Genomic DNA, 22,294 nt, shown 5'->3' on the forward strand with positions numbered 1-22,294 from the left:
AAAATACTCAAACTTAACTAATGTAAAACTGCTTTCCAATTTTTGACTGTCAAGCTTCTCTCAGAGAGCATAAAATAGCTGCTGTGTCTCCAAAAATACAAGGGAGGGGCAGGGGTGTCGCTGAGTAACTTGCGACATTAACGCTTATAGAACACTGCGCAGTAATGGATTTGCTATTATACATCACAATATGTGCAAAGCAGCAAGATTTCCAACAGTTGCAGTATTGATACCTGATGTCATCATATTATAATGCACGTTATCAATACATGGTAGGGCTGCACGATTATGGCCAAAATAATAATCCTGATTATTTTGGTCAATGTTGAAATCACGATTATTAATCTTACAAATACTACATATAGTAATAAACTAAATAGTCAATAAAGTAAATAATTAAAACAAATTCACAAGCCGTGGCTAAAACTTTGCACACGGGACAACAAAGCTAACGTACTTGCTGAGTGCAAACCAATGAAAAAAATGAAGCCGACTTACCTGTAGAACCAAGCACATTAGAATTAACTTTTAAGCAAATTTTAATCTATTAGCAGTCAAAATGTCATTTTTGGTCATTTCAAACTGGATTTTTCAAAACGGGTCTCAATTGATAGCACTGTATATACAGTATTAGGAATCAGTAACTCAATGCCATTTCAAACAGGCAAATAATATATTAGGGTGAGAAAAACTGACACTTTTGTCATGCAAACATATGAGAAACATTGCCTCCCTGGTGATAGGAGGACAAAGTGCTTGATTTGACTTTTAATCAAAAAAGTGCTTGACTTTTTAAATCTTAATATCGCCGAGGATCAGCTTAATCGTGGCAGCCAATGTCGTGATCGCGATTAAAATTTGATCAATTGTGCAGCCCTGATACATGGCAATATTTTGTCTCACCCCAATTGGAAAATCCATTCCTTCTATAACAAAATGATTTTACAGGGCACAGCAGCCACTTTCGGTCGATAGTCTAAACAGGCAAAAATGGCCTTCATTTGGCATACATTTTTCTATTTTTAAGTCCTAAACAGACACGAATTTTCAGGATTTTAAAGTAATTTAGGGTATATTAGCATTTAAACAATGCAGTTTAAATTGTTATGTTTTAGCCAGAAAATTAAAGTCATGTTAGCATTTCGCAGGCCACATAAAATGATGGCTCCCAGGCCTTGAGTTTGACGCATGTGATTTACATGAATGCCAATCCAATCTTAATATGCTAAAATTAGCTTTCTCAAATAGCAATTCTCAAAATGTTGTACCACCTTTGAAGTCCTCTGGTGTCCCGCAGAGGCCCACTGCACACTTTGCCAACCATTGCTGCTACTGAAGCATGTTACGACCATTGTGTAGTAAACATTTTTGACTGGGCTTTACTGTTTGAACACCTGACAAAATCATTCCAATATATTAAGTCATTTGAATGTATTGATATAGTCATTTGAACCAGATAGTTAATTTGTTTAACCCCTGGGGGAAATTTTGACCCAACTCAGACTTTTAGATGTTTTTGAGGTGTGATATCAAAGAAAGGGTATACAAAAAACACTAGGTGGCTGAAATATTGCATAGCTTGTGAAAACATGTGGACATTTATTATGCCGTCCCTTCTAAAGACTTGCAAACAGAAAGTACACCCTGCAGATGTTAAATTTAGCCCATGTCGGGCTTGTTTACTGCCATTCAAAATTGGAAATATTGTCAATTTTGGACATATTGCATGCATTTACCCCGATTTTTGATTAAATCCTCTCAACGGCAACTTGTGAACAGGGTGTAGTAGAAATGTTGGTTTTGGGACCCTAGAACCCTAGCAGCCAACTTATGACATTTGCAAGCCTTGATTAGCTTAGCCTGGACCCCCATGATGCAAAAGTTCATCCATCCATCCATCTTCTACAGGTGTATTCCAGGGTCAGGTCATGGGCGCAGCAGCTTAAGCAGGGACGACCAGACTTCCCTCTCCCCAGCCACTTCTTCAGCTCCTCCGGGAGGATCCCCAGGCTTTTCCACGCCATCTGAGAGACAAAGTCTCTCCATTGTATTCTGGGTCGTCCCTGGGGCCTCCTCTCTGTGGGACATGCCCGGAACACTTCACAGAGGGGGTGTCCGAGAGGCATCCTACAGAGTCCACAACATAGCAGAGGCTGCACCAATCCGATGTCCATCTCTTGCACCATCATAGCCTCACTTGTGAACAAGACCCCAAGATACCTAAACTCCTCCACTTGTGGCAGGACCTCATCCCAGACCCGGAGAGGGCACTCCACCCTTTTTTTGACTGAGGACCATGGTCTTGGATTTGGAGGTGCTGATCTTCATCCTAGCAGCTTCACACTTGACTGCGAACCGCTTCTGTTAGTTGGAGGTAACGGCCTGAAGAAGCCAACAGCACCACATAATCCGCAAATAGCAGAGATGAAATGCTGAGACCCCAAACTGGACCCTCTCAATGCTTCAGCTGCACCTAGAAATTCTGTTCATAAAAGTAATGAACAGAATCGGTGTCAAAGGGCACCCTTGGCGGAGTCCATACCTCACCGGAAATGAATTCGACTTACTGCCAGAAATGTGGCCCAAACTCTGACATCGGTCATACAGGGACCAAACAGCCCGTATCAAGGCGTCCGGTACCTCGTACCCCTGAAGCACCCCTCACAGAGCTACTCGAGGAGACACGGTTGGGGCAAACTCCCATACACCCTCAAGGATCCTCTGAGGGTGTAGAGTTTGACCACTGTTCCACAGCCGGGACGAAAATCACACTGTTCCTCCTGAATCTGAGGTGCAACTTCCTGACGCTCCCTCCTCTCCAGCTCCCCTGAATAGACCTTACCAGGGTGGCTGAGGGGTGTGATCCCTCTCTTGTTGGAACACACCCTCCAGTACTGCTTTCTTAAAAAGGGGGACCGCCACGCAAAAGCAATTACACTCTAATTATGACATTAAATATTAGTATTTCAATTTCATAAATATATAAAAGTACAGTTACTTTTGTTATTGCTGCATTTTTACAATTTTGGTACATAAAGTCATGCCCGGAACACCTCACTTCACTAACCCACCCCCACCCCCCATTGTATGATAGGGCTGATGCCACTGGACAACGGGATGGGGGTAGAGAATAAAACTATATTAATATTTGATGACATTATGAGCCTTTCAAAGTCAGCCCAAGTTGGATGATAATAAGGCCACGTTAGTTGAAAAATCCCCCATCACCCAAAGGGCTAAATGGACAACAGCATTTTTTTCACATAAACATTTGCAAGTGTGCGCATGCATGCACAAGTAAATGCACTTGGGGATTATGGGAAAAAATGTCGTTTTAGCTTTTAGCCAATGTTTTACCAATATGTTCAAAGGTCTTCAACAAATACTGTATGTTTGAATGACTAAAAAAAATTAGTTCCGAAAACTTTACCAATAGGTTCAAATGACTGTCAGTATAATGAATTGACTTCATCACATTCAAATGACATAGCCCAGGCTAAATTTTTTACTCCACATTAGCATTTGCAAGCTTCTGTATTAAAGGGATGGTCTGCAAGCCTCAATCAAATGGTCGTTTCAATAGGCATTTTTAACAGTGACTTTTGACATCTGGCTCAAATGTGTGAACCACTTAAATTTCATCTTGGAATAATGTCTGTGTCGTGTCTGGTGGAATCAATTACATTAATCTGGGGGAGTGAATACTAGACTGAACCTGGAGCAACACCACCATGAAGGTAGCAAGTTGTATGTGATGCAAGAATGTGGTCAAAGCAACTCCAACCACATTAGTTGGAGAACACAGGCACAACATAACCATAATTTCCTTCCTACAGCACTACGCACTGGTCTGGAACAGTGAACATTAGTATTGCTTCAACTGAAGGTAACAATATCGAAAAGATGTTTCCTGCAATCAGTGAATGTCTTGCAATGACACAGCTGGCACATTGCTTGCATTAACATGAATTTTCCCTTGCTTAAAAAACATGATCATGAGTATCACCTTGAATTGTATTTGTCAGACAACCCCAGCATATCGTCGAGTTACGTCCAGGACAGAAGCAGCATTGATCTCATAGTAATCTCACAGAAATCACCCCAAACATGATTTGCAGAAAATTTACGAGCATTACCAAGGCTGAACAAAGACAGTGAAATAATTAAACAACAATGTGACTATGACTGTGTGAACTTTATACTGCATATTTTGAACATGTGGTTACAAAATGGTAATTCAGTTTGAATACAAAAAATAAAAACCTAAACTATCTTGTGAAATGTTAATGACAGTAAAAATGAAGGTACATTAATTTGGGGAACAACCATCTTATTGAGAACTGAAGCCCAGTGAAATCCAGCAACAACATCAATCTCATAGCGTTTACCAAGACTGAGGAGCTAAATTGTTTATTTAATAAATAACCAATTATTCCTGGTAAGAGATTAAGACAAATGTTTTGTTGCTTTTCCTTTATTCAAAAACATAATATAGCACCTAAAAGGGGTCACATGGTGGATCTGGTTGCCAGACTTGGTGATTATTACTCTTTTTTCATTGATCTATTGACAATGCAAAAACAAAAAATAATGTTCAAGATAACATTTTTATCTGTCATTATAGGATGAGCAGGAGTGAAGGTATGGATGGCTCAACTACGTGAGGGATCTAGTTAAAAAACATGACAGAACAATAGCTCATGTGGAGCTGCAACATTGGGTTAGGGTTGGGTTAGTGCCGTCTTTCCTCAGTGTGTTTAAATATGCAGCAGCCAGATGTACAGTACCAGCTCAGATTATCTGTTTCTATTGGAGTCCTTTTTTCATGACTATCAAATATGCAAAGCAGTTAGAGTGACTAATTCGTATCTGCTTCTTTCCTCACCTTCAGTTTTGATGAACGTACCTGCCAGGAAAAAAAGGTCTACAGTGGTACTTCTACTTATGAAATTAATTCATTACGAAACACATCTGTATATTTGTAATGTGAATCTTTCATAAGTAGAGGCGATTTTTACATGTTAATAGCCTAATCCGTTCCAAGCCCCGAAAGATGCTCCTAAACCCTTTAAAGGAATATTACCAAATTCTCAAAATGCATCAAAAAGTGTAACAAATAAATGAGAATTACAATAGTGCATAATAATCCAATTATATCATGTAAATAATAAACATAAAAAAACACTCCTAAACTCTTTAAATGAATAATTTAATTGTTAGCTGTGGCTAATGTCAAATTCATGTTTGTTAGTTCTACGGTGTAAATTGTTGGTGGGAAGTGTGGATGAAACGAATAAAGATGAAAAGTGGAAGACCAGCGTAAACATCAATGCAAAATCTATAGTCTCGTTTGTGGGAAGTTGGCACATTAATAAATGATAAAAAATAGGAGAAAGAATGCAAATTTGTTCTTCACCTATTGGATACTTGAGTTACCACCTCGCAGTGGAAACATATCCTAAAATGATAAAACAAAATAAAATCTCTTTAACACCTAATAATAACATTACTTTAATTTTTCAGCGAGATTATGTACAGTGTACATTTTGGTTTATGAAACCAGGACTAAGAAAGGGAGCAACTACAAATAAATTTTTAGTAAAGTGAGCCGTGCTATACCTGTGAATGACAACTAGTGAGTTGAATTAACCTAGTTTATTCACTCAGCTGAAGATATGTCTCCACTGCTTGGTGGTGCTGTAAAGTGAATCACGTTGAATGTAGACTGATTGCAGTTTACGCAGGAATATAACAGCTAAACATGCAAGTCAGTTGATTTATATTTGAGTAAGCCAACAGGAGCGTGGTGGGCTGACAATCATTTGATATAATGTCTATCCCGACAATTACAACGACGGATGAAAATTGTACTTCGGACAATTTGAATTAGCATTCCCATCATTTGTCCGTCTGTCAGCAAAATAGGCATCCATTGGCGACTGACTTGACAGTCCGACAAAGTGCCGACCTCTGGAAACATGGCATGAGTAAATGTAACAACAGCCACAATCTGCTCTTTTTTTCAGAATGAGAAGGAAAGCCACATTTGTAAAGAGGTCTTTCAAGGTTTTATGAAGCCATGTTTCTACCAATGTGTTTCCACTGCTTTACACTACCCCGCTCTACATCAAAGTACATTGCGTCTTCACCGCCACTACCCGACAGGCTCTCCTCACCTCGCCAGTGACGTCATATTAACATGTTAACCTTTTTTCATTCTTTTACCTGTCGTTCGCCATTCATGGTGGCTGTTTTCCCTGGTTGGTCTGTACTGCTGCACATTCAAATCTGTCTCGGAGCAACCAATGGCCTCCAAAGTATATATGTGGTGTTTTTGAACCAAGCTATTTTTTTGGAAGCACAACTCTCGAGGTACCAGAAAAAGCAAGTAGAGCTAGGTAGATTTTTTGGAGGCAACTGGGCTTTTGCCGAGTAGATAATGTGGGTGGAAACGGCTTAGAATCGGGGCAACTATTTGAGGAATTTTGGCATTTTGTGTGAACATAAAATATTTGTAGGCATGACAGTCCTACATGTATTTTCTCAAAATTTGATTGATTCTCTACATCCCTTTCATGCACATCACTTGACATATGGACAAGCAGGTTATGACTCAGAGGACTGGAAAGCATGGAGCTGTGCTAACATGAAAACGGAATTTCATTTTGTTGAACTTAATGTGAATTGAGGGCTTGCCCTCTATAATAGGTCAATGGCAGCTCGTTATCATGAGGCAGTCACACTGCTCACATTGCTCAAGCCAATGTTCAAATATTTTCTATTGGTTTCAGTATTCCAAAGTACTTCCTAATGACTTACTAAATATTCATAAACGCCCTGTAAAACTGCAATTTGATGTGTTTAAGTTCTACACGTTTGTCTGCTGTAATTGTTGTTTGGATTCACAACTGTCCATGTCACCCTCAAAAGCACTCCATAACCAATGGGAACACTTGTACTATCACATTTGAAACGGAAAGCAGTTCGATTGTAGGCAGTTACCTAGACATGGGACACCTTTTGTGTCTCTCTCGCCTGTTTGATGCTGTACAGCCATTTAATGACTCTTGCATTTCGCTCCACAGCAGAGATGCCATAAGGAACCCGCTCCCCAGCCTCTTCATCCTCATCTTCTCCCTCGTCCCCGTCCGATAAACCGTCATTCGAGGACCGCCGTGACTGGTCACAATCAGAAGAAATCATGGAAGCCGATCTGAAGTTCAAGCTCACGATGTCTGAATTGGCCCGAGCAAAGTTCTCTGGACCAACTACCTCCAACTCCTCTGGGTCAAGCCCACAATAGTTAAAAAAACGTTCCATGTCAGCTCCAGCTCTAGCATACCTGTCAGACAGGTCTGATTTGGACCTATGTAGAGAGGACCGGCGAGCCACAGAGGAACCAAGCTCCAACTCCAAGTTTGGATCTGTTGCAGGATTGGCGGCTTCTTCAGCATCACATGGCAGCGACTGAAGGGTTATGTTCTTGCAGGGTGACGGGGATACATTTGGACGAGGGGGAGGCAGTGACAATGGGAGGGTAGGATGCGGTAGGACAACAGGGCTCTGTTTTGGGGGGAACGGTGGAGCTGAGGAGCTGCTAGATCGAGCGGTATGGAGTGGTTTGCCATTGCACAGTCGCAGAAGGTCGGAAGAGGAGTGGGAAGTCAGGAGCGGTGGCAGCGGAGACCGTGATCTTTCTTTAATTCCTCTTTCACCTACTCTGCTGAGATTGAGGTTTCCTACCAGCTGTGGACTGCAACGTCCACTGCTACTGCTTGGAGGTACCTTCAAGGAATGGGAAAATGAGCGCAGGGAGTGTGAGGTGCTTGGACTGGGAGCAGAGTCTCGTGGTTGCTCATTCAGAGCCATTGTGGATTGGTAGGTTAATGGCATCCTGAGAACATAAAACAAAAACAACCACTGTCATAGCAAGCAGTGTTATGGAGGCAAAAAATCTGGTGAACAGTAGTGTAAAACTGGTGCTCCTCAGAAGGGTGACGTTACGTGAGGGGAAGGCACTTGCACAGTCTAAAAATCTCATGTAAATAAAGCACACCATCGGTTAATGTCAGAAAATGAAGATCATTTGTTATCAAATTTAACATGCACACATCAATCTCTAAAAGTATCAAAATGATTGTCTCAATGAACATAGACATTAAATGGATGAAGGAATATGACATCGTTATCCTTTATGCCAGGTGTGTCAAACGCATTTTAGCTTAGCATGGCGGGTCGGGCAAATATAATCATATATGTAATCATGCAATCATATGATCATATATGTAATCATATACTGTAAATGTAATTTGAAAAGTAAATGAAAAAAAAAAAAGATAAAAACTCTTATGTCCCCTATGTATCACAATATAGCATTTTTCCTTAGGTTGCATGGTTTAAATGGAAATTTATTATGATCTTTTTTTTCCCCATTTGTTTATATAACACATATTTTGTGTAGAACACAATATGAACTAAAAAGAAACAAGTAATAAAACACTATCCAAAGGAAGCAAAACGCCGCAGTGCAAATCTGTGGTTGTACAACTTTGCAAGGAGTACAGTGAACTGCAAAGAACTGAGCAGAATAAAATGGTGCTGCAGTGTCTGATTGGGGACACTGGGTAGAAAATGATATACATGACAGAAGATGTTTAAAAAACAAACTCAAGAAGAAAAAGTCATGACAATGTAAAATACATTGGCTCTATTTGCTAATTGCCGAGCTGTGAATAAAAGTATATTAAAAAAAAAAACATCAAACAACATAATGGATTGTTTATAATACATCAGGGAGTAAAGCCAAATGCCTGTTATTTGATCCTGGCTGCGACCTCCACGAATTGTGAATCTCTTCAGGCTGATTGAAGGGGCAGAGGAGGTTTGATGGAGAACAATTGTGCACAGCCATTTTAGGATCTTTCCAAAGATTCACGATTGAAGTCTCGACTTTGACTTTGGCTATTTTAATACCTTTATACAGTAGATCTCTACAATGAACTCTTATTTGCAGCCAGAAATTTTTCACAACAGCAGACTTTTCACTATACCAAATCTATGTCTCGGATGTAAACATAAAAATCACGTTGTTCAATCTACAATCTGACTGAAGTTGAAAACAAAACCGTCCAACATTGAAAAAAAGAAAAAAAAATCTACAATAAGCATTTGTTTTCATACGTCAATTTATTGCATAAATTCATTCACTTTGCTTCATCCAGCTTTCATTTTTATTACTTTGATCCTATCTTCAAGTGTTACACTTAGCTTAAGCTTGACGCGTTTGCAAACTCCATGCAACAAATGACATTATTTCATAGGCCTGGGTATTGGATCTTTAAAGTGTAGCGCGATATATTTCAATACAGCAAAGGTGTATTGCAATATGTATTGCGATATAATGAGCAATGTTTGGGAAAAAAACAAACAAAAAAAACTATGGCACATATATTAAAATGACTGAGAAAAAAAATGAAGATAGTTATAAAAATAGACAAATATCTATTTATTCTTTTTCAGAAGCCACACATCATTGACATCTCTAAGCACACATTTCTTTCAAAAAGGCATTTAACATTTTTTTCATTTCAAGCATGTTCTTGACTGTGTTAATATGTTCCTAACAGTTGGGAATACTCTTTCAGATGGCACTCATGTGGCACGAATACACATGTTGCACTTTGTCCCGAGTTCCAGCACAGGATACTGGGGACAGTGCTCTTCAAACGTAAATGAAACAGATCTGTGATATCAATTGTGTTGGTGGAAAAAAAAAAGACAAAAACCAATTAGAAATCTATTGTAATTGATCAAATACAGTACAAGGTCACTCCTGTACGTTTTTTTCCCCTTCATATCACGAAAATTACTTCGCATAAAACAACACAAAATGAAATAAAACAGAACAAAACTTGAAATCTCACAATTTGCATTTGAAATAAACGCAACATGAGATTCTACTACTCAATATGGCTGCTTGGATATTATTGCACTTCTTTGAAACACATACAAGAGCTTACTGCAGACAACTTCAACAGGAGAGTTTTCTTTCCTGCTCTTTACTCTCCTGCTGTTTGTTCTCTCTTTCCACGCATGCGCCTCCTTCACACACTCTTGCTCTCCAGTCACATCATACACGCAACACGATTGTAACATTTAATGTGGTCTTCTTGGAAGCGCATGGAGTAATTCATATGTAAAACACCATTCATAATATGACAAAAATCATGATACAAAAGCCACTCGAGCGGATTGAAATAAAAAACGAAATATTACAAAAATAAGGCAATTCAAAACCTACACACAATATATTGGAAAATAAATGTCGTATTGCAATATGCATATTGCGTCACTTCGTATTACAATATATCGATATTCTCACCCAGCACTATTATTTCGGTAACCCTCGGAGTCCACGCCGAACAGATTTTCAGCAACACATATCTTCAGGAATTTCTTTACGAGCGGAAAACATGGCTGACAAACTATTGCTTTAAGTTTGCCTGTACAAACACCTTCATGATTCATTTGAAAAAAATTACAGTGAACCCTCACTACTTCAAGGTTGCACTATTGCGGATTTGCCAAATCGCTATTTTTTTTTCCATTTAGCGGTGTCACCACATAGCAGATTTTTTTTCCATTACACGGATTCACGACTTCAAGGATTTTCTTTCATTACATATTGAACTTTTGCAATCGCTCCCAAGCGTGCTGCTCCCACGAAGACTTGTTCTGAGGTTAAACGCCAACAAAAAATGATGACAATTGTTGAGGTGATACTTCTCGAAGGGAGAAGTTACGCAGCCATGGCTCGCAATTTGGGAGTGACCAAATTTGCTACATTAAGGACGAGGCGAACATTAGAAGACGGCTGCCATCACCTTTGGCAATTCAGCGAAGCCAGTCGTTACGGCTCGTAATAAAACAATCATCCGTATGGAAACTGCTTTAGCAATCTGGATTGCCAACTGCCGACGGAAGAAGCCCTTTATTTTGAAGTCTCACGCAGCTGCGGTCATATTAGTAGCGGCCCGGGCGTTGAATTAAATTCTAATCTGTCCATGATTAAAGATTATTACAATGGAGAGTTTACACTTGAAATACTATTTCATTAGAAAAGAAATCTAGGTAAGACATTTCCAACGGTCTGGCGAACGTCTGCTGCATATGTCTCGCTCTGCTCAGACAATGTGTGTCCGTGTGTGCTTTTTGCTGCGGGTGCGCTTCATGACCGACACGACCGTGCCTGTGGGGCGGGAGTAAATTATAACTCCACAGGCACGCGCCGTATAACTCATGAAGCACACCCCGGTGCTGTTGTTGTCAACACACAGGCAGGATACAGAAACAGAGGAGCAAAGACAACGTTCACCAGACCATTGTTAATCTCTTACCTAGATTTCTTTTATAATAAAATGGTATTTCAAGTGTAAACTCTACATTGTTTAAGTACAGTTTAGACTAATTCAAGAGACTTCAAAGGAAAAGAGGAACAGTTAACTACTGTACCGTGTATAAGGTTTAATAATTTAAGATTTAAGTAAATGTAATGCAGTAATTTGTCTTAAATAATATGTATAGCATGAAGAATTTTCCTGTTTGAAGGTGAAGCTCCGCCCCTGTCGCTGGCCTTTTGCATATTTTCTGCCAGAATAGCTTTGTATTTGTCTTCATCAATCTTCCCATCAAATCTAATGATCTTCTCAGTCCCTACTGAAGAAAAGCAGCCCCAGATCATGATATGGCCACCATCATGTTTGTCTCTCCCCCTCAGCTGCGGAAGCAAAATCACAACGAAAAGATGTGGATAATGTCAGCATGTTCAGTATTTACCGCAAACAGCTGGGCCAAGGTTTCAGTTCACACTTTCCTGCATTAACAGACTTATCTAAGGACTGGGGCAAGATGAACCAGGACTGCATAGATGGATAGCAATGCATGCTATTCTAGACAAGAAATACACACATAATGATAACAACCTAATATATGATTTCCTTCACAAAGCTTCAAAAAGTTGATATTTCATGTCACAACCCGTTTGAAGCTTGTGAAATCTTCTTATATCCCATCCCTACTTTGAATTTCTTTATCCCGGACCTGCTTGGTGTGTCCGTCGGTCTTCATGATACAGATGTGCTTTCTGACACCCACACAGACTAGGTGCATTTATAGTATGCTGACAGTAGAAGACATGCAGGTGGGCTCTGTCCTTTAGGTCAACAGCAACAGGGATCGTCCTCCATACAGCAGATATTTCTCCAGGGCTTTATTATTTTGTACAGTATGTTAGGACAATGGGGTGGTAGTGATTTGAGTTCTGTGGGTCTTGGTATTTTTGGTACTGGTATTATGGTGCTCTATGGTGCGCCGGCCAAGGCGCACCAATCCCCGGCTACAGAAGTTAACTTTTGGGACATGGAATGTTACCTCTCTGGTGGGGAAGGAGCCTGAACTGGTGTGCGAGGCCGAGAGGTTCCGACTAGATATAGTCAGAGTTGCCTGCACACACAGTACGGCTCTATTGTCAGTCCTCTGAAGAGTAGTTAAACACTTTTGGTGAGTGGTGCAGACCAGTTGTTGGCATACTGATTGTTCCACGGCTCAGCACCTGTACTTTTGGGTTCTCCAGGTGGACGAGAGGCTAGCCTCCCTCCGCCTTCAGGTTCTGACTGTTGTTTGTGCCTACGCACCAAACAACAGCTCAGATAAAGACTTAAAACATTCACCAAATGTTAAGGTGACTCAAGAGTTACAATAATGGTCACTCGTTATCCCCTGAGCAAAAACTCAAATTCAAAACCTTGAAGTGTTTCCTGAATATATTTATAATTTCATGTTCTGTCTGTGTGACAGTTGTATAACGTTCCATGGCATGTTTAACTTTTAAAAGAAAACACAGCTTTAAGCAAAAAAAAACATTATGATAGGTGCAAATATTATTTAAGAAGAGCGGGGAACATTAAAGATCGATATTTAAGAATAAAAGGGAACATTATTAATTGAGGGGAAAAAAATGCTTGGTTGATGTATTGATCCCTAAATATTGAATATTTCCTATGTGGAGTTTAAAGTGAATGGTGGGTAATGCCACATCCTAGATATAGGTATATCAATAGGATTCCTCCACCATGAGGGGGGTTAACACCAACCCACCTCTGGTGCTCGTTTGAGACTTTTGAGTCTTTTGAGACCAAAATGTGCAAATGTGTTGATAATGACAGTTTAACCTCGAAACATTAATATGGTTAAATGAAGAGGCCAATCAATATTCTGGAAGTTTTCATTTCACCTTAAGGGTTCTACTCAAGGTAGAAAAAAAACAAAACAACACACACACACAAACACACACAAAATAAAAAGTAGTAGAGATTGATTATTTTACCTGGAAGGGGTCTTCCTTGTTAGTCCCCCAGATGACCTCATCAGCATAGCACTCTTAGCTCCACCCCCGAGCCCTTCAGCGCCTGCTCCCGAAGATGATGATGAGTTTAGGAGATTTTTTAGGATCTCCAGATTTAAATTCTCCCGTTTGCTGCTAGCACTACTGGTTGCACATGTGTCTGACTTGGCATTATTGTTTGAAGGTTTGAAAGGAACCGCTCCACCACACACTGCAGAAGTTCTCTTAGAATGAAAGGCATGAACCAAAGGAGGCTTAGCCAGTATAGGCGGTTTGATTGGTTCCTGTTTAGCGTTGATAACTTCTTGGCTCTTAACATACTTTGCTTTGTCAGCTTCCAGTCTCTCCACCGCGCTGAGACGTTTTGGGTTGGGTTCAACCTAAAACAGATAAATACAACAAATACATCAGGGAAAACAGATCAATAATACAGTTGCTCTCGGCGGGAATTTTTTACACAACGTATAAAAAAAATTAGGGTTGGGTGAAAATTCAAGTGCAGTAATGCCTCGTTTTTCACGGTTCAAGGAATTCCCCTGCAATAAGTGAAAAACTGTGTAGCAGCAGCCCCATTTAAGACAAATATGAATGTACAGTTATCCCTTCCCTTCCCTTGCCATCCCTTTGGCTGTAAGCTCACAGAGAATTTCGAAGAATTTGAGAATACTTCGGAAGAATTTCGATCGTGTGAATCTACTGGTGTCATTTGTATGCCGTAGAGTCCATTACATGGGAGAATATCAGTCGACAGCGAGGGAAGTCGCACGTAGCGTGCTGCAAAATGCGTGCCGGCTAGATTACGCGCGTCTTCTTTCACGTCAAGAGTAAATTAAGATGATGATCTGTGATATTAACATTTAAAAAACTGCCTAACAGTACATGTCAAATCAAGCACTTTCAGTCACCCTACCACCAGGGGGCAAACGCAAGGTTAAGACATCATTAACCTTAAGACATCAGGAGCGGCATGGCTCGGTGGTAGAGTGGTTGTTACCCAGCCGAGAGGCGGCGGGTTCGATCCCCCGACCAACGTGACCGTGTCGAAGTGTCCTTTAGCAAGATGATGAACCCCTAGTTGCTCCTGATGCTGCATCATCAGTAGGTAAATGACTAGTTAGTGTAAAGCGCTTTGAGTACCAAAGATTGCAAAGCGCTATATAAGTGAAAGTCCATTTACCATTAAGCTTAAGAAATAGCAAGCGAGCAAATCCTGCAAGAACGTCCGCAGCTTGGTAGATGGTTGACATGCTCCACAAGTTTGACGCGGCTCCACGCATCAAAATGACATTTTTTCGGCAACCACGCCACTTTGCGCGGTGTCCGCACTGGCCAGATTTTCCACAACTCATACCTTCTGGAATTTTTTTTACTGTGTGGATGCTCCAGGCGGAAAACATCTTGGACGAACTACTGCTTATTGCCGTTCGCCAGTGAATACCGTAAACAACTCCTGGCGAGCAAGTACACAGAGGTGAGGAGTCGGATTTAAAAAAATAAAATAAAATCTTGGAAGAATTCCGATCATTTGGATCTACGAGTGATGTTTGTATGCCCATTGAGAATATCGACTGACTGAAGGGGAATAAACGCGTATAAAGTACTTCGAAACGCGTGCCAGTGAGATTCCACACCTCTTCTTTCACGCGTCAAGAGTGGGACACGATGACAACGCCGAAGTTGGTTTAACTGGCGCGCTCCGGAGATATCAGGTTTCACTTCCACCTTAAAAGCTTTTAGATGACAATGTTTACCACATGTTTGCATTCCAAACGCCTCTGTTTTTCTCAACCCCTAGTATACCCTACTAGCTGTCAATTGAGACCCATTTTGGAAAATCCGAAAAAAAATCTGAAAAATTCGAATAACTTGGGTTTGAAATGACCAAAAATGAAATTTTGACTGCTAAGTCTATACTCACTAGGAGTGATTATGGTACTTTTGTACTTTTTTTTTTTTTCCTTGCAAAAAAACTTTAAGGCTGTAGCAGGTGTTCTTACAGGTCTATTGTAGTATGTGCTTGGTTCTAAGTAGGCTTCATTTTTTTCAATGGTTTGCACTCAGCAAGTTTTCACCATAATTAATATTTACTTTATTTATTTTAGTTCATTATTAGGATTTTAAAGTATCAAGCCTTGTTTATACAGTATATACTGCTTGTTTAAAAAAAAAAAGTTCAATATATATGTGTGACCAAACATGATGAATAATCGTGATTAATAATCATGATCGCAATATTGACCAAAATAATCATGATTATTTTGGCCATAATCGTGCAGCCCTACAGTACAGTTACTGTATAAGGTTTAATAATTAAAAATGTAAGTTAATATGTGTACTGCAGTAGTTCAATGTCCGAGGAGTGTCCATGGCAAGTGCATTTATAGTTATACATGTAGTCTGAAAGTCGACATGTTTTGACAATCTATGCAATATGTTAGCCTACTAGTGTTGTTTGTATTATGCTTTTCCTTTGATATCACACATCAAAAACATCTAAAAGCCCGAGTTGGGTCAAAATTTCCCCCAGGAGTTAAAGAAAAAGTACCTGTCTCCTGAAGTAGTCTGGGCCCTTGTTAAGGATTCGAAGAGGTACAGTGGAACTGAAAGGTGCTGCAGTGCCAGTAGCCTTGCTATCTGGCAGAGGTGGCGACAGTGTCTCTGTTGGCATGGCAACAAAATGGCTGGGGTGGCCGGCCGTGGTGGCAGCAGGAGCAGGGGGATTGACAGAGGGCGGGGGCACTGAAGGACCCCCAAAACATAAAGACACAAAGTGGGGGAAAAAACAAAACACCTATTGCGCAAGAAACACTCCTTCCTTCACCATCTAGATGAACCAGTGAGCCTTGAACATGACTCTGGGGAAATATTTCTTAAGTAGTATTTTCGGAGCGGAATCTTTGCTGTTATTCTTCAGTGCTACATTCAAAGTAATAATTCAGGGCATTTATAGTTGCCACCTATCTATCCATCAAGCAAGAACAAGGGAAAAAAAGAACGGAAAAGACAAGAGGTGGTGTGTGCATGAGTATTTCTTGAGTGTGTGCAAGCAGATGAATATTTGAATGAAACTGAATGAATACCAGAGAACACAAAATAAAGGAAAACTAAGCCTCCTCTGTCAACACCCTTGCTTCAGTTACCCATTCATTATCATCTCTACCTGAAAAACAGAAAAAAGCAAGACAGAAACAGCCAGCCAGGTTAACAATAATGTTAATGATGACATTATGCGCTCAGAAACACTATCAGGAATAGATATGAGACAGGTTAATAAAACAGTGCTTCAAGCTCCCGCACGCACACAAACATGCACTTGAGAGAAATATTGTACAATACCACTTTTATCAGACCACCAGTAAAAGCGGAGATGGGCAACTTACATTTTTTGTTTTGTTGGTCCGACATTAGTCAGAGCCCCCCTTTCCGTCATCGTCGGTTTGTCATTTTTTTTGAGCCAGGCTATATTGTAGTCCGTTCATCAGGTCGACAGTGTATTTTTGCCTACCCTTCCGCCACCACAAGAGAGCGATATTTGATTTTTTTTTTTTCCCGACTTAGTCACTGTATTTTGGACTACCCTTCCGCCGCCACTAGTGGACGACATATTTCATTTTTTTCTAAGCCATTACTCGTTAAGTGTTGAACTTCTCCTAGTTGCATTCAAGCAAATAATTTATACAGATTTAAAATTGTTTTTAAATTTAACTCCGGGTTTGAAGATTAACAGTCACACTGCCATTAATTCTCTAAACAATACCATGTTTTAATTCCCACTTTTGAAAGAATTCAGATGGAAAGGACAAAGGAATACTGATCTTCTCCACTAAATGGCATTATATGTTTTGCTAAAGTAGAACAAGTATCTTTAAAGCCCTCTCTTTATAACTATAAATGCCTGTCCTACAACTTTAGAAAACGGTTTCATCAACATTTGTCGGAATTTCATCAGTCACATACGCTGCAAGTAAAAGTTACATTTCCTAAAAAAAATTTTTAAAAAGTTATTAATTTGGGAATTTAAAAAACGTAAATATTGAATTTCCTGGCCTAAGTGCAAATGGAAATGAAAGCCTTGCAAGTGGAAACACATCCCAGAATGCTCTTATCAACAGGCAATTTCTTTATGTAAAACATATTCAAAAAGCAAAATACCACATAAATAATCTCTTAACACTTAATTCACAACATTACTTTTAACTTTTGATCAGCAATACTGTACAGTTCGAGTATTGTTTTTTGAAACCAGAAGTAAAAATGGGAACAACTACAAATAAGTCTCTGGTAATGTCGACAAACTTAATGCTGAGAGTGTAGAGTAAGGTAATGAACCCACACATCACAACCAACACAATGACTAAATCTCTCGACTGCCAATGATGCAATAAAGTGATTGTGATCACACTGATCTTACTACAGGTCTTACTAAAATAGTTTAGCAACGTAACAAATAGTCAATTGAATTATATTTAAGCCAATTAAAAGCAGTGTGGCGGGTTTTTGGACTTCTGACAAACATCTGATGTTATATCTAACCCGACTTTTACGAAGACGGAGGAAAAATGTATTTCCGACATTATCAATTCCATTTTTTGGGCATTCTTGTGATATGTTGGTTTGTCAGTTCTGACAAAGTGCCCATCTTTGAGTACAAATACACAATACTGTGTATTCACGAGTCATCCATCACAGACAACCGTTTTAGTGCCAGACTGTCGAATGACGAGTAACGCATCTAAACACATTAGCTATTTAAAATAGGTTTGGATTGCCCGCCATACGGTGAATTCGCCTTACGAGCCCAACCGCAGAACGGATAAATCTCGTAACACGGGGGCCCACTGTATTTTAAAATATGTAATAATTTTGAAATTTGTCAACATGCTTTTTGTGTCTATAATTGCTTGCTAACGAGGCAATGTAGCCAGCAAAGGTAAACTGCCATTTTATTTTATTATGCTGGTTTTGACTAAATCATTGGCACTAACCTTTTTTTTTTTTTTTTTTTTTTTTGGAAAAAATGGACCTGGGTTGTTCTAAAGAGGCGTGCAATTTGCATTTAATTTTCTAAACTTCAGTACAGCTGAAAAGTAACAAATTGTTGTCAAATTGTCGCTAGATGAAAAGGGCACTCATGTTTGGCTTAAATTATTTTTTGTTTGTTTCCACAAACATTTGCAATGGGGGTGCTTGTAAAAATATTTTTCTAAAAGGGGTCCCTGACTCCAAAAAGTTTGAGAACCCCTGCCCTTGTGAATATCGGTGTATTTTAACCACATTACTTTGCTCAAGATGTACCGACGGCGCCGCCATGTAACATAAAAGACACAATTTATATGTTGCGCACATATAATGAAACCGGAAGCTCGGTCGGACCCATGTTTGGTTGGTGATAGGGTGGACAATGGGTGGATGCCGTACAGCAGCTGATATAGCGTATCAGATCCACAGTACAGCCAAAATATACCTGCGCGCGCACGCGCACGCGCTCGGGATGCAGTAACGCAGTGGCAAACCCTCGCCGCCATGCATGCAAGCTAGCTGTGTCGCCGCACCAACACAGACCTCTGAACACACGAAAAGCTCACAATCACCAGTTGCACTCCTCTTTATTCGAATAACAATAACAAATCAAAGGAAAGTGAATGAGGTGTTGGCTAAATGACAGCTTGAGAACAATAGCTAAATGTTCTGGCATCATAGCAGTCTAAAGAAGTCCCGCTTACGCCGAATGGTGCATTTTCTGTCATTAGGTTGAAAGCCGACAGCGGGGTTAGCGTCGTAATAACGTTATGTGATGGGTCTTACCTTGATGTTTAATCTAGGAAAACAAAAGATGCAGCTATGATTGCCATCCGCTTACTCAGTGCGTCTTTTCGGCCCGACAGCATCCTGTTTTCAACCTACAGCAATATTGGTACGTCAGTCATTTAGCGGGAGCAGGAGTATGTCCGCTCGCAACTTTCACAATAAAGGTTGATGGTTTGCCATCGTTATTTAAGACGGGTTCTCAAACATTTTGGATTCAGGGACCCCTTGTAGAAAGCAAATATTCCAAAGACCTCCATTCCAAATATTTGCGGAAACAAATCAATAAATAAAAATATAATAACTTATTTGTATTCAATTTAAAAATGTACTTAGTGCCCTTTTTATTCAGCGACAGATTCAATTTGACAAGTATATTTGTTATTTTTCAGCTATACTGAAGTTTAGATGAAAATTGTAAATTGCACTGCCTCCTTATAACAAACCGGATTGATTTCCAATTATTTAGTACAAAACAACATTATAAAATAAAATGCCACTTCAGCTTTGCTGGCTTCATTGCCTCAGTAGCAAGAAATTGTCTACTCAAAACAAATTTTGACAAGTTTAAAAATTATTACATTTTAAAAAATATATTCAATTTGTTGAATTGATAGCGTTTTTGAAGTCATGAAGACTTTTACAATTTAATATAATATAAAATAAAATTAACACAAATATATATTCTTTTTAACTGGAAAATTCAGAGTATTTTTAAAAGTTTTTGAAAATTGGTATATATATATATATATATATATATATATATATATATATATATATATATATATATATATATATATATATATATATATATATACACACACACACACACACACACACACACACACAGTGGACCCCCATGTGCCTGATTTACGTCATTTTTATGTTGCAACGTGGAGTACTGTGTTTTTTTCATCCTCTCTTTATGACATTTTCCCCGTTATGCGACCAAAATAGCAGTCATGACCCGAGAGGCTTGGCTGTGTTTGTGTTGTTTTGCCTCTATCTGCTGATGTTTTTAGATAATTGCACCTATTTACTATTTATGTCTAACTGCTTCCATGCAACGCGTGATTACAATGCTGGTCTGCTATTGGTCGGCCTCACTTGTTTCATAATGGCGGAACGGTAAACTTTTGTTCGATTGTGAGTGGTTACAAAACCATATTTATAATGCATTTTACTGCTTAGTTCAAACTTGAAAGGGTTAACCATGGGTCCCAAGATTGCAAGTGATGTTAAAGAGAGAAGTAAGAGGATGATTTACAGTACAGTCGGCCCCCAGCTTACGAACACCCTGATTTACGAACAATTCGCCTTACGAGCGTGGATCACGGAGATTTTTGTCCCCCACTTACGAACAAACCTTTCGCCTTACGAGCAATCCGACATGCCAGCCATTAAGTATGTGAATATGTTTCTCGCTTAACTGCGTCAACAAAATCAGCAGATGCGTCATTTAAACTTTCAGTAGATACTTGTGGTAGTAACGTGAACGCTATTGGTCTTACAACGTCACAGTGACTGTCTCAGTCACGGTGTGTAAATATATTACCATTTAAGTGTAGTGTTTGTACAGCTAAAGGGAAAAACAGCTGACATTAAATTAAATGTGCAGATTGCAGGACAAAGAATTGTCATTGGTTTAAATGTGTTTTGTTTTTTTAATTAATTGTCAATACATTCCAACCGTTTAAAAAAAAGTGCGAATAAGTATCAGTCAGTCATGGAGATGCCAATATGATATTGGTCGATTAAGGTCACCCGGTCTCACTCACGGAGATGCTATTGGCCGGCGTCACACGTCAATCTCAGAAGTGCCGATATGCTATTGGCCGAACGCCTTTATCTAGCTTGATGGCACAGCTGGTTGGGATGGAAGGAAGGAGAGAAAATGAGTGAAAAACGGAAGGGAGGAATGTTGTGAAGACTTTGCAAACTTTATCTGTTAGACATAGCTTCCAAAATTACTAGCAGCGGTAAAGGAAGAAATAAGAGGATGATGTTTTAGTATCTCCGTGATTAGCACCCTGACTGAAAGAGTTACTGTGACACTGTAAGACCAATAGCATATCTACTTCGCCGTGTTGACTTTGAGCGACGGTCTCTGCTCCCCTCCGCTTCCACCCAGCTTAAGTCACGCCATTCCAAAGGTAAAAGTCATTTTTCCTTTGTACTTGTTTTTTAACGCAAATGTACAGTGGATTATGTCACTCAAGCTTAATATATGTGTACAGTCGTGGTGTTATTACCTAAGGCTTTTGCGCGCGTTGCACGCATTCACGAATTAACATGGGTTTGGATTGCCCGTTATACGAGCAGTTCGAGCAGTTCGAGATACGAGCGTACCCGCTGAACGGATTAAGTTCGTAACCCGGGGGCCCACTGTATATGGAAACGATGCTGGTGATAACCCTTACAAGGGAACATGGGCATAACAAGCGGCATTCTTTTGAAAAACAGATTTCTGGGGTTACGTGAAGGCATTTCAGGGGGTATGAGAGATTTTAGCAGGATTTCAGTAGGTATCAGCAAATGTAATTGAACATTCTTTAATGCCACAACAAAACAGTCCATAGTTTCTTTTCAATTTAAAAGCAAATGAATTTGAACACGAGGCAACGTATTGCTATTGTGTTTTAGTGAGGCACATGTCCAGCAAATGAGTCAGAACTCATTTGTAGGTTTTCATCTTTTAATGAGGATAGCATGCAAACAATGACAGAAGGGGGAGGAATATATTTGCAAAGCTTTTGTTTTTCAACATGGTAGAAGTAACTGTTCCTTGCAGCACATGTTTTATGAAATGCACGAGGATCAATGATCAGTTTGGGAGTTAGAATGACTAGTTATTATACGCATTTGAGTTCATCCACCAAACAGAGTTTGCATTACAGCAGATACTACACTGATCCACCTGTTGCTCTCCTGTCCCTATTGGGGATATAAGGGTTTATTTTGCCATGCTTAGTCTGGTCCCTTACCTAGGACCTGTTTGCCATGGGTGACCCTACCAGGGGCTTAAAGGCCCACACAATTTAGCTCCTAGGATCATTGGGACACACAAACCCCTCCACCACGGTAAGG

General features: G+C 39.7%; 1 protein-coding gene across 2 annotated transcripts; it reads right to left on the reverse strand.

The window, feature by feature from the left end:
* Nucleotides 1–4,176: 4,176 nt before the first annotated feature.
* On the reverse strand, nt 4,177–19,283 carry fam110b (family with sequence similarity 110 member B). 2 transcript variants are annotated; one of them, XM_088429493.1, is made up of 4 exons: nt 19,208–19,283; nt 15,948–16,562; nt 13,385–13,782; nt 4,177–7,894 (listed from the first exon to the last, which is right to left on the reverse strand). In XM_088429493.1, exons 2-4 carry the CDS (start codon nt 16,068–16,070, stop codon nt 7,003–7,005), a joined length of 1,413 nt encoding a protein of 470 aa, XP_088285619.1. In that variant the 5' UTR covers nt 16,071–16,562; nt 19,208–19,283; the 3' UTR covers nt 4,177–7,002. The 2 variants fall into 2 exon arrangements, with proteins under 2 accessions (XP_088285619.1, XP_088285620.1); XM_088429494.1 differs by having other exon boundaries at nt 15,948–16,558; nt 19,208–19,230.
* Between the last annotated feature and the right edge of the window lie 3,011 nt (nt 19,284–22,294).

Source organism: Hippichthys cyanospilos, chromosome 12 (assembly GCF_059441005.1).
Source record: "Hippichthys cyanospilos isolate Australia breed blue-spotted pipefish chromosome 12, RoL_Hcya_1.0, whole genome shotgun sequence".
Classification (NCBI taxonomy): Eukaryota; Metazoa; Chordata; class Actinopteri; order Syngnathiformes; family Syngnathidae; genus Hippichthys; species Hippichthys cyanospilos.